This window comes from Pan paniscus, chromosome 5 (assembly GCF_029289425.2).
Source record: "Pan paniscus chromosome 5, NHGRI_mPanPan1-v2.0_pri, whole genome shotgun sequence".
Taxonomy (NCBI): domain Eukaryota; kingdom Metazoa; phylum Chordata; class Mammalia; order Primates; family Hominidae; genus Pan; species Pan paniscus.
In genome coordinates, this window is record NC_073254.2 from 59,455,048 (window position 1) to 59,468,278 (window position 13,231).

General features: G+C 37.8%; 1 protein-coding gene across 12 annotated transcripts in view; it reads right to left on the bottom strand.

The window, feature by feature from the left end:
• Positions 1-13,231, bottom strand: part of SUPT3H (SPT3 homolog, SAGA and STAGA complex component) — a 597,091-nt gene that overhangs the window by 135,457 nt on the left and 448,403 nt on the right. For 10 of the 12 annotated variants that reach the window (XR_010112435.1, XR_008955665.2, XR_003028305.4 and 7 more), the window contains 3 exons: positions 10,626-10,701; positions 3,358-3,470; positions 2,172-2,279 (listed from right to left, as the gene is read on the bottom strand). Coding sequence is in view for 8 of the 12 variants with exons in the window: in XM_063605298.1 (XP_063461368.1) it covers positions 2,172-2,279; positions 3,358-3,470; positions 10,626-10,701 (297 nt within the window). In the remaining 4 variants the exon portion in view is untranslated. Of the gene's footprint in view, positions 1-2,171; positions 2,280-3,357; positions 3,471-10,625; positions 10,702-12,178; positions 12,834-13,231 lie in introns of those variants that run through there. The other 2 variants (XM_063605300.1, XM_063605299.1) reach the window with 2 other exon arrangements.

Consider the following 13,231-nt stretch of genomic DNA (forward strand, 5'->3'; position numbering starts at 1 on the left):
GAGTCCTAGAGTATTATCCTAACTTCTACCTTATCATAGTCCTATTTTTCTTTTAACCTTAGCTTTCTCTCTAAAGTCTTTGACTGCAACTAGAGAAGGTTATTTTGTTTTTTTAAACTTCTGTATTTTCTGTCTGAGTCACTCATTTGGAAACCAGTATATGCCATCTTAAACTGTTTTTTCAATTATTTGCTTATTTGTTTTACAAAATATCCTGTCTCCCTGAACAGAGATCACATCAGTCTCCAGAGCCCCACTTTGGACTCAATTTGGTATAGTATTTGATGTACAGGCCCTTGATGTTAGCTGCTGATTTTGTCAAGTGATAAAGGGCAGGAAGGAAGACTTCCAGTCTCTGAATATTCATCTTGACTACCAGTCACAGGAGAGGAGGGGTGTCTGCCAGCCAGAAAAAAGTCTGAGGCTTATACTAACATATTTTGTCAGGAGGCTCTCTGACACTCATGCTCCCACCTCCCAGAGAGCCCAGGAAATCCAGCACATATAGGATATTCCTCTCAACTGCTGGGTAGCTGGGAACAGCGGCTGCGGTTGCTGAGCAGTTGCCTAGGGCAGCTTGGCCACCCTGGAGAACCAAGAAAAGAGGGGAAATAAAGAGTTTTCCTAGGCATGCAAACAATCACTTGAATGTTAAAAGAAAACTAGGCCCGTTGTGTTCACAGTAAATTTTCTCAATTAGAAATGTTATGACAAATCTGTCTGATGTTAATGGAAAGCATACTTATACACATATTCATAAAGTGAACAAACATCAAAGACATTTTAAAGGGTTTTTTTTGACATCATAATTTGGGTTTGTAACATAAAGAAAACAAATAGTGATTAATCAACTAAGTAAGCTTTAGGGACTTTTGTATGTTGACTGATAATGATGTATGACCTTTTCTAAGAAAAAAATGGATTTTTAATGGGCATAAACATTTTAATCCCTATTTGGTTTCCAAGCCAATTTGATTTTCCAAGGGGCATAAGAAAATGTTAAATTGTCCTTTTGTTTGTAATAAGATGCTATATGGGCATATATGTTAACATATTTTCTATGTATCCTAGAGCAGAGAAATTTAAACCTAGGGTCCATAGGGTTCACAGATCCCTTGGATCCACAGAATGGCTTCAGAATGTCTCTGAACAATCTGAAACTGTAGGCAAAATTTGTGAATGTGTTTATAGAAAAAGGGTTTATAGTTTTCATCAGATTCTCAAAGGGGTCTGTGACCTAAAGAAGATTACAACTACTTCTTAGAAATGATTTGAACCACTATCCTTGCCTATAGATATTTAACAAGGAGTAGAAATGTGTAATCAAGGTATGGCTATAAAACAGAGCTTAGCCATTTTCAGGTTATATATTTCAACCAACTTGATCCAAAACTTACTTCACAACTCTACATGTAGATGCGAACTTAACCTTCTTGCTGTCTTATCTATGGATATTCGATTGAATTACGTGAAACTGCTGTTTTTGTTAGTGAAAAGGGTCAAATATTGGCAAATACATTCAAGACACTGCAATACATTTCTGGTTTTGAGGTAGATGCTGTTTACAGAGGATATTCTGTATACTAAAAGTGGTGCACAGTTATTATACAGAGCCTTAAAATTGGAAAGAAAACTTTACAGTTCCCATAGCAAAGCCAGATCAGAAAAGAATATAATTTTCACATAGTAGGGGCAATCTAAAAACTCAAGATGAATGAAGACAAGCTTCTTTAAATCATTTTTAGAGATGAATCAATAATTGAAATGGAAAGTTATCAATAAATGCCAGGGATTATTATGTGAATAATAATGATAACCCTCTTATCTTTTGAAGCACAAAGAAATAAATGACTTTTCCAACATTACCTAAACCAGTTTTTCATCTCCCATAAAAATAAGAAATGCCTTGCAACTATCCCTTTCAATGAAGGGCTAGGAAAGCTAAGTGAAGCAAGAAAAACGTGAAAAAAGTCATTGTCTTAAGTGGACTGTCAGGACCTGGCACACAGTAGGTGCTCAATTAAATACTTATTTGAACGTCTAATGTATTAAGATTCTTTGACTGAAGGTTATACACTCCTGCATAATCTTTATTAAAGAACCACTAATGTAAATACCAGATATGTGTCAAAATTCACAAATGTTTTAAGACAGATTTTTTTTGTACTTACCTCAGCAGAGTTGTGATACTGAATGAAGGTTGCAGAAATGGCATGGCTGAAGGGGTCCCCTGCCTTGGTTACCATGTCTTGCCTCACAAGAAGAGCCAGATCCACTAACTAGAAGATCAGAAGAATGAAAGTCACATAGCTAGAAATAATCATGAATGCCACTGAAGTGGCAAACCTAAAAGCAATACATTCTGAATGTTACAGATAATCCTGCTTGCCTAAAAATCTATATTGTAGACATGAGCACACACTTTCATTGACTGGTGAATGGACCTAGTCATGATATATTCTGACTTTTTAGGAGAGTAGTTCTCAAAATTTATTTCACAGTCACTAGTGCAGATTTCTGGGCTTTAAGTCCAGAGATTCTAATTCAGTAGGTCTGTTTTAAGCATATAGTCTAGGAATTTGCTTATTTTATTTTATTTTATTAATTTTTGAAACGGAGTTTCACTCTTGTTGCCCAGGCTGGAGTGCAATGGTGCGACCTCAGCTCACTGCAACCTCGGTCTCCTAGGTTCAAATGATTCTCCTGCCTCAGCCTTCCTGAGTAGCTGGGACTACAGGTGCCCGCCACCATGCCCGGCTAACTTTTTTTTGGTATTATTAGTAGAGATGTGGTTTCACCATATTGGCCAAGCTGGTCTTGAACTCCTGACCGCAGGTGATCCACCCACCTCGGCCTCCCAAAGTGTTGGGATTACAGGCAAGAGCCACCGCGCCTGGCCAGAATTTGCATTTTAAACAAGAACCAAGGAGATGCTGATGCCTGTGGTCTAAAGACCACATCTTGAGAAAGTCTTTTAGAGGGCGAGATTCCAGACCCAGAATTTGGTAAGTACTCCTAAATTCTCACATATGTAGAAAGGTGTTTTTCAAAGCTCAAAAATAATCTCTAAACAAGGCAGATGCGGACTTGAGTTCAATGTCAAGAAAAAGCATGCAGGGATTCCATTTCTCATTAAGATAAAGGTACAGGAAACTCTTTTTTATCCTAGCATCCACTTGAATTGAGGATGCAGAGACACATAACTGAACTAAATTTTAGAAAATGATGTAAATGCCACAGGAGAGAATTCATGGCTGTTATTACTGGTAGAGCAGCAGGGAGAAGAAGAATTGATCATGGGCAGAGATAAAGAAAAACCAGCCAGTGTGGCCCGATATGACAGATTAGAATTCTTACCTGTGCCACAGTTTCATATGCTAAATATGCTAAGATTTCCATTGCGACAACATTGGGTTTTATCTCCATACTGCTGCAGTCCAACCAGTCTCGAAATTTGGAAGCTTTTTTGGCTGGCCATTTAAAAAAAACAAGTGCAGAAATTTTAATTTTTAAAGTGTTTTAATACTGCACATTACTATCACAAAATTTAAAAAAGTATACTCAGAATTGTACACAAAAAATAATGCACATAAAATGCATAATTAATGTCTAGATATTCTGGCCCCAAGAAATCCAAGTTTTAACTCTCAGTTATAAGGCAACACAATGGTTGTTTTCAACAACTCTCTTACGTATTTGGGTCTTTTATTTTACACCTATGCTATATGACATAGTATATTAAAGCATTTAATGTTTAATACTTCTCACACTGTCAGATTTACCATTGGCTACAGCTCATGTTACAACAAGAAGTCAGAAGATGTTCTTGTCTGATGTAACCTTAATTTACTCATATAGACAGAAAATCTTGCAAGAAGGAACCTGTGATGAAAAAAGAAACATACAGAAACTATTGCTAATACTTTTCAAAAATATTCTCTAGTCTCAGAAGAAAATGGCAGATAGCAGGCAGGATTAACTTGCAGCTCCCACTTGGATGGGTAGAGCAGCACGTGGAGACCCACACTGTGAACTTTTGCTCCAAGAACTACCGTAGGAATATACCAGGAAAGCCAAGAGCCACAGACCCCTTGAAGGAGGTGGATCACCGCTGCAGGCTCTGTGGGACGCAGAGGAACTGTGAGTAGGCTTGCTTTCTCAGCTAGGAAGCCGGTAGCCTGGGGAAAGTTCTCAGCCCTGCTCACCAGCTGCCTGGAAATAAAGTTGGTGCTGTTACGGGCAGAGGGCATGGTGGAGTGAGACCGGCCTTTCGGGCTGTGGGCTGCATGGGAGCTGGGTGAGGCCTGCGGCTGCTGGCTTTCCCCCACTTCCCTGGCGACCTGCGTGGGGCAACAGAGGCAGCCATAATGCCCCTGGCAACGTAACTCCCTTGTTCTAGAAGCCACACCCTCATCCCCCACAATAGCCGCAGCAAGCCCCGCCCACGAAGAGTCTGAGCTCAGACATGCCTAACGCTGCCTCCAGCTCATGGCAAACCAAATATCCTATACTCTCACTTATAACTGAGAGCTAAACTATGAGGACGCAAAGGCATAAGAATGATACAATGGAATTTGGGGACTCAGGGGAAAGGGTAGGAGGGGGGTGAGGGATAAAAGACTGCGCATTGGGTACAATATGCACACTGCTTGGGTGATGGGTGCACCAAAATCTCAGAAATTGCTACTAAAGATTCATGTAGGCTGGGCGCGGTGGCTCACGCCTGTAATCCCAGCACTTTGGGAGGCCGAGGCGGGCGGATCACGAGGTCAGGAGATCGAGACCATCCTGGCTAATATGGTGAAACCCCGTCTCTACTAAAAATACAAAAAAAATTAGCCAGGCATGGTAGTGGGTGCCTGTAGTCCCAGCTACTTGGGAGGCTGAGACAGGAGAATGGCGTGAACCTGGGAGGCGGAGCTTACAGTGAGCCGAGATGGAGCCACTGCACTCCAGCCTGGGCGAGTGCGAGACTCCGTCTCAAAAAAAAAAAAAAAAAAAAAAAAAAAAAGATTCATGTAACTAAACACCACCGGTTCCCCCAAAAAACCTACTAAATAAATACGTTTAAAAAAAGTGTCTAGGTCGGGCGCGGTGGCTCACGCCTGTAATCCCAGCACTTCGGGAGGCCAAGGTGGGCAGATCACGAGGTCAAGAGATGGAGACCATCCTGGCCAACATGGTGAAACCCCATCTCTACTAAAAATACAAAAAATTAGCTGGGCGTGGTGGTGCGTGCCTGTAGTCCCAGCTACTCGTGAGGCTGAGGCAGGAGAATTGCTTGAAACCGGAAGGCGGAGGTTGCAGTGAGCCGAGATGGCGCCACTGCACAACAAGAGCGAAACTGTCTCAAAAAAAAAAAAAAAAAAAAAAAAAAAGTGTCTATTACCAGAATGGCTCAAAGTTGTAAATTTAAAGTTAAATAAACTGACATCTGGTCTAATCTAAGCCTGTGGTTACATTTTTTCTGATTATGAAGATGTCTAAATTCTTAAGCATGACTCAAAACCATCCAGACTGATTCCAAGCAGCCTTTAGGATATTTCCCTATTAAACCATCACCTGGCCTTGAATCTTTTCCTCTGTGTGTCTACTCCTACTCCTTTCCTTCCATGGAATGCTCTGCCATCACTCTTCTTCATTCATATGAATCTTGATCATACAGGCCAAAGGTATACTTCCCTACTCTAGCCATTTATTGAACACTGATACCATCAGATATTCTTTCACAAATGCTTATAATTTCTTAAGCCATATTACAAATTTTTGTGGGAGAAGACCATGCCTTATGTCTCTGCATGTGTAATAGTACCAAGCATATACAGAACCAAGCACGTATGTAACCTTTAGTTAAATATCTCTACACTGCCACAGTGCTAAGCAGTCTAATTTGATATAGGGACTTCATTAGACATTATTCATTTAACTAGTAACCTAGAGGGAAAGATTGATAGTGAAGATTTTATGAAATCTGTAAGATTTTCTTTATAATCCACTGATTATTCTTTTGATTAATCTGGCCCCACAGGTCTATAAAACACTTAATAGTAACTCAAAGCATGATATTTTGATCCTTCTATATAGAATCTTCAAGGATTCCACATACAGAAGAGTTCTCTTTTAAATAAATCATGGAAAACATTAAGTCCTGCTATCGAAGCATATACCCAAAGCTGTCAAATATGGCAGAATTATGATAATCCCCCTTAAAGCTATCTCCCCAAAGTAACAAATCTTCCAAATACTTTCTGACATACAACATTCCATCTAACTAGTATGCTGCGATAGCTCACAAACACTTGTTTAACATCTGTGGAATACTTCTGAAGTTAAAGTTAACAGGCAGCAATTTGGCAAGATCAATGAGATGTACATTAATCACTTATCTCCTTGACAGATCTTTAGGACAGAAACAGATATTTTGTGACTGTGCTCTAAACAGTTGATTTTAAAAGTGAGGGAAAGGATCATTATTAATATTCAGTTGGATCTATCCACGTAACAGAATTAGCTTCCTTGCTAGACTGTAACCACCGAGAATGCAGGGACAAGGACCATATATCTCCAACTGTATCCCTAGCACCTAGAATACTGCTTGGCATTAGCAGACTCCAAGAAATATTTCCAGAAGAAATGAATAAATGAATGAAGTATTTTTTAAATAAAAGAGTAGAGTCCAAACTTTTCTATTCATCAAAAGACATGCATAGAAGTCCAAAAACCACTTGGGTTATTGCTGTTCCACCAAGTGGTGGAGATTCTTTGAGAGCTAATTCCTTCCCTGTCACCTGGAGAAGGATGGCTTTAGAGCCTGACCCTTCCAAGGTATTGTTGGTTCCAGCAAAAGAGGCACAGATAACTCTAGTTAAGACAGTTTGTTTTCATGAAGAGGTGAGAGGGGCCTCAGAATAAACAAGTTCCTTCTCCTTCGCCCCTCTTCCCAACGTATCAGGAGAGAAACGATAACCTGGAAATTGACTAACAAACAGAATCCTGAGCAATGGTCAAAAGTTCCTAGGATTATTAGCTTTGTAATACTACCTGGATTTTCAGCCTGCGATGAACTTAAAAAGCAACTTTACATGATAATTTCATATGGAAATTTAAGGTTAATCTCACATACTTTTTATCTTTCTTATCAATGATCACTAACAAAATTTAAGTTTCTTGCAATATTCCATTCTCTCATGCCTGCATACTATTCAGTGATTTCTATCCCATCCCTTCCCAACAGTCTTTCCATTCCCAGTCTTTTCCTTAGGGTCCTCTGGAATGCTCATTCCACTCAGAAGAAACTACTTTGCAACTTCAACCTAATTGAAAATAGCCTTCTTCAGAGGGCATGGTTTTCCCTGGAAACTTCCCTAGCAGGAGTTCCTTATTCCTTTCCTTTATACATATTTATGAGCAACTACTTTGGCCAGTGTGTTCATTTCCCCATATAAGGGGGGACCTGGCGTCAATGTCTTCATTCTCTTAGTTTCTTCCACAGGAAACACACATAATAAGTAGACTGACAGCAAACTTCTACCAACAACAGGGGCCAAAAGACAAGTGAATCATGTCTTAATAAGTTAACTATCAGCTTACTATTTCCTACCCAACTAAACAATCATTTAAGTATGGGGGCAAAATAAAGACATTTAAGAAAAAAAATGGGTGTTTTTAAGCTTGTACAGAGCTGTAGGAAAAAATGACATTAGGCCAAGAAGGAAAGTTTAAGTACTTATCAATGTTTTTTTTTTTTTTTTTTTTTTTTTTTTGAGACGAGTCTCACCCTGTCCCCCAGGCTGATAGTGCAATGGCACGATCTCGGCTCACTGCAACCTCCACCTCCCGGGTTCTAGTGACTCTCCTGCCTTGGCCTCCCAAGTAGCTGGGATTACAGGCATGCACCACCACGCCTGGCTTGTTTGTTTGTTTGTTTGTTTGTATTTTTAGTAGAGACAGGGTTTCACCATGTCAGGCTGGTCTCTAACTCCTGACCTTAGGTGATCCACCTGCCTCGGCCTCCCAAAGCGCTAGGATTACAGGCGTGAGCCACCGTGCCTAGCCAAATATTTAACAATTTTAAAAACTTTAAGTCATGGATGTATATCAAAAAAAAGATAGCAACTGAAATAGTACAAAGAGAATATAGGACTTACAAACTAGCAGAGGAAAAAGAAATGAAGAAAACCCAATCAACATAGAAATACAACATAGAAAAGGAGGAGAAAAAGCAAATTAAAAAGCACAGAAATTTAAAACACAAGACAGCATATACAATATCAGTAATTAAATCCATATAAATTAAACTAATCAATTAAAATACACAGAGGCTCTCTGATTACAAACAAAATCTAAATAAAACCAAATATAAAATAAAAAGTTGAAAGTAAAGGACTGGAAAATAATTTATCAATTATACATTTTAACTATAGATTATAAATTTTAATGATTTAAATTATTATAAATTATTCGTTATGATTATGAGCTTTGTGTGTCAATAGTAATATCAGATTTTAAAAGACTTTAAGAGAAATAACTCTCTGACTTATATACATATGAAAACAAAAGACTGAATTGTGAATTAGATTAGTGTGCCGATGCTACAGCTTACCCTCAGCCTATAAAGTTACAGACTCATTATTTTAAAATGTACCAGTAATTCCAGGGATGGCTATGATCAAATACTTAAGAAGATACATACGGCAGGACCACAATTCCTGTATCTTGGTAATTTATTAGAAGGAGAAGAATGAAAAGAGCATAACACTCTGACGAGTGCAGGAATAGCTTCTGAATTTGCTGACCCACGTGGATTAAAGCATTCTCAACCACAGTATTTTGCCATATAAAACAGATTTCCCCACCAAGGTTTCATAATAAAACACCTATGGGCACCATATATAAATGGTTTTAAATGACCAAGTCCTTCCACTCTAAAGAAAAGAAAATTAAACATAATACACTGTTTATACTATAGTTATTTTATACAGAAAGGGAAAATATTATTTTTTAAATCTACTATAGTTTATTATTGAGTTAAAAACAAAACATGGGCCGGGCACAGTGGCTCACCTGAGGTCAGGAGTTCAAGACCACCCTGGCCAACATAGTGAAACCCCGTGTCTATTAAAAATACAAAAATTAGCTGGGTGTGGTGGTGCACGCCTGTAGTCCCAGCTACTCAGGAGGTTGAGGCAAGGAGAATCACTTGAACCCAGGAGGAGGAGGAGGAGGAGGCTGCAGTGAGCCGAGATCGCACCACTGCACTCCAGACTGGGCAACAGAGTGAGATTCCATCTCAAAAAAAAAAAAAAAAGAACAAAAGCAAAACAAAACAAACAAAAACAAACAAACAAAAAAACATGAAGTAACTGAAAATCTGATTTTCAAAGAGAAGGCATATTAGGAGACTTTAAGATTATGAGTTTTAGTGTGAAAGTAGTATGTCTGTTCCTTTAAGTGAATTAAATTTAAAATATAATTTAAAAAAATAGTTCAATTGCACTAAATGTTACTTTATAAACTGGAGGTTGATACTTATAAAGACTTGAATGCCATTTTTAAACCTAAAAATTACAATACAAAACCTTTCATTTGCTGAAATTGCCATGATCTGAAGTGCCATTTACTTAATGCTTCACAGATGTACGATGCCAAGTTGTTAGTCAAATTGGAAAGTATATTTAGTCAGAAAAAAAAAATCTTCCAAAACATGTTTTCCTATATTTTACTGACATTTACATGGGATACTATGCAATGTGTCATTTATTTGCACTTTATAATCTATAAATGAAGCTCTCCCTTTCTTTTTCCAAATCAAATATGCTGTTATTGTGACCACATAATAGCTTTCCATTTAAAGACACCATTGTTTCTATAATCCCTCAGACCATGGTCATGTGCTACTTTGTCATATTTTTGACTGGACTTTTCATCACACTTTTCTTCTTTGACCTTTACCCCGAGAGCCTTAGTCACAACTGAAACTTTGCTGTAAGGATGTTTTGCTACACAATCTAGCTCACTATTACGAGTCATTATACACTTTCAATAAGCTGATGTGCAGTGATGTGAAAGTACTAATTTTACCACGAGGTTACTAGTGTTACTAGAGCATGTACTAATAAATTTGGCTAACACTGAATACATGCCACGGTAGGAGGTTAGACAAAAATGGAAGAGACCAGTGATATGTTCCTTTGTGGTAATGAGTATACATAAAGGAAAATAATTAATATTAGGGTCCTTTAAATGTCATGACTACTATTAGAGTCCATTATGGATCAAATGCAATCAGAAATACTAGTGTAAATATGACTAGGAAACTAGAAATTAAAATGGAAATATTAAGACAATGGAATTTTTATGATTAAAAGTACTGTAAATAATTACCATTGCACTCTGTATATTACCAGCACCACTTAAGACCTCTTAATGTTATTAACTGCAAAGCAGTACAATGTAGGAAAATCGTTTATAGGCTCCCCACAATGTAGAGGTTGTTTGTATAGCACTTACAACTACACATATATTAAATCCACCAATTTCTAAGAAACAGATCCTGTCATACTTTAGTACATCTATAACACAAATCTCTTATGCATAAAATTAAGCAAAGTTAAATAGTTACTTACAGAAACTTAATTGTCGACTTTCACAGAATTCTGCATATTGAGCTGAATCCATAATTCGAGTTTGTCTTTCTGCTCTCTAAAAGATAAAAATACATAACATTTTTTAAAGCAAGCAGATTATTATATATGTTTTCACAGCTTAAACTTAGAATTGAAGTACCATTTTCCTTTCCTTATTCCAGGTGAACAGGGTAATACTACCACATAGATCATGATACATAAAATCACAATAACTAACACTAGTTGTGAAGCTGGTGTCTTTTGGAAATAAAGTATAAATATTACTTTCTGCTCCTTTGTTATTGAAACTAAAACTAAAGGACCTCACATCTAAATTTTCTCACTTGTATCATCCTTTTAAAGAAAAAGAAAATGATGAGGGAATAATAAACCAAACAGAAAAACTGTTACAAATATTATTGTCAATCTGCTTTAAAGCTGTGATGTTCAATGTTAAACAAGAATCAGTGAATGGAATCCATATATTCCCTTTCAGTTAGAATCTGGGGCCACAGTTGACAAATCCATATTTTAGATTGCAAGAAAATAAAGAAAAAGGTAAACACAATACAGATCCTTTAATCTGAGTCCAGGTATGATTCACTTGGTATAGTTTCATTTGTGGAGTTTTTGATTCAGTATAGCAGATGTTTACTGCTTCACTGTCCCACAAGAGGTAGGATAATTATAATTCATCCATAGTTTGGTGGGAAAGAATATGACCACTTCCGCTTCCTTGGTAAGGAGAGCATTTTGAAATAAGACAGGCTGGTACTTCTTGGAATGAATTTCTGCCCAGCGAAGAAAAAAAAAAATCCCTGAGATTTAATTTTTTTTTTCTGTTGTGGAAGAACTTTCAGCAAGTTACCTTTACCATCGTTGTTAGAGCACATAAGTACCATTTCTTCTAATGTCTGTGGATGTTTTTGTATTTTTGAAATAGAAATTATTCTTTTTTCTTTTATTTGTGTGAGTAGTCCATTCCAATGATAGGTCAGTTGATGGAATGAATAATGGTGTACTAACTGGAGCTTAATAGAGAATATAGATGGGGCAGTAGGAGTTAAGGTAAAAATTACTAGTCACTACTGTGGTTCCTTCTAAGACCAATGACTGTTTTTCCCCTTCCTTATTTTCTGTCTCCCTTTTTTCTTTCTCTCCCTCTCTCCCTTCCTTACCTCCCACACATCCACATACTCACAAATCCAAGTCTATCTTGGTTATTTACCCACTAGGTTCAAGTATCCTTTTTGGGCATATACAAACATTTTATATATATATACATATAATGTATATATGTATGTGTATATATATACACATATAAAGATAAATATATAAATTATATATGTACACATATATACACATAAATTTCTTTTTTTATATATATACACAAACACACATATATGTATATATGTATGTACACATCTTCTTGTGCATGTGTCAGAAATATCACGTCTCGGCTGGGTGTGGTGGCTCACGCCTGTAATCCCAGCACTTGGGAGGTCCAGGCAGGTGGATCACTTGAAGTCAGCAGTTCGAGATCAGCCTGGCCAACATGGCAAAACCCTGTCTCTACTAAAAATACAAAAATTAGCTGGACATGGGTCTGTAATCCCAGCTACTTGGAGGGCTGAGGCAGGAGAATTGCTTGAACCTGGGAGGTGGAGGTTGCAGTGAGCTGAGATCACGCCACTGCACACCAGCCTGGGTGACAGAGTGAGACTCTGTCTCAAACAAACAAACAAACAACCACACAACCACGTCTCCTTAAGAGTATATTATTGGGTTAATTTTTATTTACTTGGAAGTATTTTTTGATATTTAAATGCATGATCTAGTTTTAGCCCTCTTTTTAATGTATCTGACACATGACTCAATAAATGTTTCCTGATGAAAATAGGAAGCAAGAAAGGGAGAATTTATTTATGTGTTTTGAACATTACAAAAAAAGTTGCAGCTGGGCACGGTGGCTCATGCCTATAATCCCAGCACTTTGGAAGGCTGAGGCGGGTGGATCATGAGGTCAGGAGATTGAGATCATCCTGGCTAACACGGTGAAACCCCATCTCTACTAAAAATATAAAATATTAGCCGGGTGTGGTTGCATGCGGCTGTAGTCCCAGCTACTCGGAGGCTGAGGCAGGAGAATCTCTTGAACTCGGGAGGCAGAGGTTGTAGTGAGCCGAGATCGCGCCACCGCACTCCACCCTGGGAAACAGAGGGAGACTCCGTTTCAAAAAAAAAAAATTGTTAATGTGTTTATTTAAATAAACTCTCTAAGACTGATAATACTAACGTTAATTTGTATCTATGTACGTATGTTTGTGTATATATATCTGTTTGTCTGTGTCTCACTATAGCAGGAACTGCTCAGGTTTGAATTTCTAGCTCCCAGGAAAATATCTGACACATGGTAAATAAGCAATAAACATTTGTTGGATGAACAAATGCGACTGTTTTATTCCACAGGGCAAATGACTATCACCATAATGGAACTAGATCGAGAATGATTATCTAATGATTCCTACATACCATCTCTGCTGCTCTCCAGCTTGGTAGCCTCCTCCAACCAATAAATGGCTGGACAGAAAAGATTTGGATAACTA